At 37.5% G+C, this 5,169-nt stretch overlaps 1 protein-coding gene across 1 annotated transcript; it reads right to left on the bottom strand.

The window, feature by feature from the left end:
- Positions 1–1,012: 1,012 nt before the first annotated feature.
- LOC121738991 (transcription initiation factor IIA subunit 1) lies at positions 1,013–2,706 on the bottom strand. The gene has a single exon (XM_042131291.1). It carries the CDS (start codon positions 2,395–2,397, stop codon positions 1,399–1,401), a length of 999 nt encoding a protein of 332 aa, XP_041987225.1. The 5' UTR covers positions 2,398–2,706; the 3' UTR covers positions 1,013–1,398.
- Positions 2,707–5,169: the final 2,463 nt, after the last annotated feature.

Here is a 5,169-nt window from a genome sequence, read left to right as displayed (position 1 = left end):
AATATGGCGTCCTTTAGAGCGGAGGTAAGGACGCCATATTTAACTTTAACCAAAGATTTGACATTTTGCACTGTAGTTAAAGTTAAAACAGTTAAAGTTAAAGTTAGTTGGTGCAACCCAGTCTTAATTTTGGCAACTGTATTTAGATCACATAGTAAAATAAAAATATATTCCAACATTTATTTTTCACAAGGATGAAATAAAGGGCTCCTGTAAAAAAAAAATCATAAACTTTTATAAGATTTACAACTTTAAAATGTATGTAACTTTCACATGTTTTTCTGAAAGCAGCATTATTAAAAAAACTAAAATTATAGGATGGAGTGTTCTCATTAGACACCTATGTCAAATAAGTTGTATGAATGTAGTTTTTACAAACTTAATTCTAACTTAGCTTCCCTCTATATAAACAATATGGTAATATAAGTAGCAAAATAATTTAAGCTGTGATTAAATGCAAATGTCTTGTTAGTATCATACTTCTGTAACTTTGTATACCTTCATATTGTTTTAACATGTTAAATTGTATAATTATTTATCATAAAACCCAACTACTAAAATATGCTGAGCTAACAGAAAAAAAATGACAATGGTGTTCACCCAAACAACCTGTATAAATATTGAAAAAATTTGCTATGGATTCATCACATCACCTGCTACAACTGTTTTACTTGAAAGTACTTGCTAGATAAATATAACGTGGGAGAGCCATGCTTCGGCACGAATGGGCCGGCTCGACCGGATAAATACCACGTTCTCACAGAAAACCGGCGTGAAACAGCGCTTGCGCTGTGTTTCGCCGAGTGAGTGAGTTTACCGGAGGCCCAATCCCCTGACCCCTACCCTATTTCCTTCCCTACCCTCAACTATTCCCTTCCCTTCCCTACCCTCCCCTATTACCCTATTCTCTCTTAAAAGGCCGGCAACGCACTTGCAGCTCTTCTGATGCTGCGAGTGTCCATGGGCGACGGAAGTTGCTTTCCATCAGGTGACCTGTTTGCTCGTTAAAAATAATAATATAATTATAGGACAAAGCTATAGAATAATACAAGTGAATCTGAACATTGATATGATTCAAAATGAGTTAAATATAAAGCGAAGCTAAGTACACAACATCAAACATTCACATCTTTAATTACATGTTGCTTAAAGGTCAGCACATCATCACTGTCAAAGTAACTTACACAATTACAAATTGAGCTGATTCCCTTCCTTTTATTTCAACTTAACCATACCATTGAAAATGAAATTTACATTTGAAGTACATTGATGTATTTTAAGTTATATTGCGCAGCCAATACCATATTTAAATACTGCCTTCTCCAGGTCAAGGTACCAATTTAAACCAAAAGAAAAACCTACATAAATTACAAAAATTTACAGAAGTTTCAGTAACTCTTACCACTCTGCATCACCATTGGCTTTTTGAAAAACATAATCTTTGCCCGACAAATTCATAATACCATCTTTGAGATAGAATTTCCACCGATTACGACTGCGAGTAATCTTGTCATATTGACACACAACCACATTATCTGTGTCAAACATGTCTCCGGGTTCCTCGTCGGATACATCGTCTCCAGAGTTGAGGGGCTCCTCCTCAGCTCCCCCGAGCTCATCTCTCTCCTCTTCTTCCTCCTCGGCTCGCTCCTCGGCAGACTCCTCATCGTCATCGTCATCACCGCCTGCATCATCAGAGCCATCCCCAGCATTTGACCCGTCATCATCGGAAGAATCCAATGCACCGTCCAAGGAAAATATTGCATGATCCTGGGGCAAAAAAGGTGCAGCTCCGCTTCTACCACCGCCACCGTCAAATTCATTCTGTTGGCCCGCCAGTGCCGAATTAATATGTTGCTGTAATAATGTCGCCGCTAGAGGTTGGGGCAAGTTTATGGTGGCATTTATAATCGGTCCAGTCAATACTTGATGTAATTTGTTTCCATTAAGAGCGGAGGCCGGTATCTGTATTGTGAAAGATCTAGGCTGGGAGCCCGGCACCCCAGGTTGAGCGGGTAGGGTTAGTTGCACTGGCACTTTGTTGTTAGGATCGAGGACATGATGAGGGTGGCCACCTGAAGACATACCCGAAGGCACACCGTGTAGGCTGGAGCCCTGGCTCGAGCCTTGGACTAAATCTGGTCGTTTCTGAAGTAGGTTACCGCCGTTGGCTTTTTGGAAATTCTGTAGCACGGGAGGCGGCGGCCCGGTCGGCCCCTCCGGTTCCGGAGGGTCCATGGCCCCGCTGGCTTGTAATTTCGTTCGCCACAACTGTTTGAGCTCCTGTAGGACTTGTTCGTCGACCCCGTCGTCTAGGAAGCAGTCCCGAACACCAGTGATTACATCGTCCATGACAGTATTGTAAAGTTTCAAAACGGCCGACTGACTCATAGTCATCTTGGAATATTTTTGAGAACGAACACTCGCGTAGAAAGTATATTCAACTTCTTTGAGGATAAACACAATTTGGTTTTTCACGTAACCAGAAGTGCGTATCGTTGTATTAGCATCTCAATGTCAGATTATTATACTCGGAGCCACGCGATCATTATACTATGGAACGCTTTTCACTCGACCCAAATATTAATCGATAACGTGTTAGCACTTTTCTGTAGATTTAGCTTTTTATTTCCACTATGTAATGCAGAAACTCTACAAAATACGAACATAAATTTTGACAACTGACGACTAAAATATAACCTACAAAATAAATGAGAAATGACGAATTATGTCAGTTCAACAACGATTGTCTATGGAGGTCTAAAGACTACGCATGCGCGATAGCAGCGCCATCTTCGTTTCGCATTTCTGTTGAGGAAATGAAACACCTACCTGTAGAACTTTAAGTAAGTACATTGATGTTTTATAAAGGTATATAAATGGTATAATTATGGGTATAATTGTGTTACTAGCTATTGCCCGTGACTTCGTGCGCGTCAATGCGTGGTGATATACAAATATTTTGTGGCCTTTCATTTTTTAAACAGTTAATTTATTATTTTTTAGGGTTCCATAACCAAAGGGCAAAAACAGGACCCTAATAGTAAGACTTTGTTGTCTGTCCATCTGTCCGTCTGTCTTTGCGCTAAAACTAGAGAGTTGAAATTTTTAGACTAATATTATGATCTCTGATATATTACAGCTAGGCTGATGATTAATTTATAATTAGTATTACACCAATATACAAAAAATCAGCTGGTTATAGGGTTCCGTTTTAGGGTTCAGTAATCAACAAAACTTGGGTGTCTTCGGTACCCTAAAACGGAACCCTAACCAGCTGATTTTTTGCATATTGATAGGTCAATAGTTATACTTAAATTATAATTTAAGAGCAACATTGTCCTACAAAATATAGAACAATCCATATTATGGGCGATTCCGCTAGAGACTGAGATGTACCACTTTCAAGATTTTTTGTAAATAAAAAAATATTTGTCTTATCAAAATGAAGCTCCTCACAAAAAATTTGCTTGATAGCAAGAAAAAAATATATTGTGTGCATCAATATTGAAAATTCTTGTATACTTACTTACGTTTGACTGTAATTTTTTAAATGTATAATAATATCATGCTGTTGGTAACCATAAATAAATTACGATTTTTAACTACAAGGTTATTCTGTAACTAGACTTTCGGCGCGGCTTCGCCCGCGTAAATTAAATATTTCACAGAAAAATTAGTTCACAAAAAAAAGACTATGATCCTTTACGTGGTCTACTTCTTATCTGATCCAAATAACAGAAAAAAATACTCTATAGTCTAGTAATGGGCTATCTAACACTGAAATAATTTTTTAACTCCTCGGACCAGTAGTTCCTAAGATTAGCGCGTTCAAATAAGCCCTTACAAATAATTTCCCCCCGTTTTTTCCACATTTTCCTCTATTTCTTCGCTTCTATTAGTCTTAGCCGGATAAAATATAGCCTATAGCCTTCCTCGATAAATGGACTATCTAGCACTGGAAGAATTTTTCAAATCGGACCAGTAGTTCCTGAGATGAGCGCGTTCAAACAAACAAACAAACTCTTCCGCTTTATAATAATAAATATAGCTATTTGACCGAACTTTGCTCGGTAAGTACTCGATAAAACACGAATAAAATGACATTTTCTAAAAAATATGATTCCTAGCTAGATCGATTTATCGCCCCCGAAACCCCCTATGTACTAAATTTCATCAAAATCGTTGGAGCCGATTCCGAGTTTCCAATTAAGTATAAACTTAATTTTGTATATTTATTACTTACCCAATATTGGTAGTTTAAATGGTTTGTGAAAAAGGGGATAAAAGTCCTCAGTACGATTCCGAGGTTTCTGTTATTAACAATTTCGCAGTTTCAGCTCAAATATGTGGGGCGAGCATTGTCAAATATTGCAGTGCAGCCTGGGTTTTGTGAAAAGGGATAAAAATAGAAAACTGAAGTTTCGCCCGGTCCTAATATTCGCCACTTAGGTGCAGTGGTAGATACCACACAAAAATTCCAAAATTAAAGCAGCTTTTACCAGATGGTGAAAGCTGCTTTAATTTTGGAATTTTTATTTTTGTGTTCTTCCCTTTTTGGAATCAGGTGTAAATAATACTAAGAATGAGATTAAAGTTGAAACGGATTTAGAATTCGAAGGTCTGCCTTGATGTAATTAGGTACTCCGTACTAGTTACTTCTGTGTTTAAAGGTCCGTATTCACTTTCATTAGTAGTAAGTACAAGTGATTAGGGCAGGTATCTTATATCTTTAAACGAGCAATTCTTGTATATATATATATAGCATCTGTTACAATGTGTAGTTATAATATGACCTAGAAGTACAATACAGTTGTATATGAACTTACGAAGACAATAAATAACAGATTTTACACATATTTTATAACTTTGGCGCCTGCACTAGGCTGAGCCTGTCCTGCAGATCACCAATATATTTTCCTTCTTTTAGACATATAGTTTAGTTAAGATTTAAATTAAAAAAAACAGGTATAATATTTGAAAAACAAATAAAAGAGCCTCTGGCTACTCATTAAAGATTTTAAATTTTAAGTTTTAAGTGCGCGCTGTGTGTGTGTGTGTGTGTGTGTGTGTGTGTGTGTGTGTGTGTGTGTGTGTGTGTGTGTGTGTGTGTGTGTGTGTGTGTGTGTGTGTGTGTGTGTGTGTGTGTGTGTGTGTGTGTGTCTATCA

This window comes from Aricia agestis, chromosome Z, assembly GCF_905147365.1.
Source record: "Aricia agestis chromosome Z, ilAriAges1.1, whole genome shotgun sequence".
Classification (NCBI taxonomy): domain Eukaryota; kingdom Metazoa; phylum Arthropoda; class Insecta; order Lepidoptera; family Lycaenidae; genus Aricia; species Aricia agestis.
The sequence above is the reverse complement of the archived record's forward strand: the minus strand, read 5'-3'. Positions and strand labels throughout refer to the sequence as shown.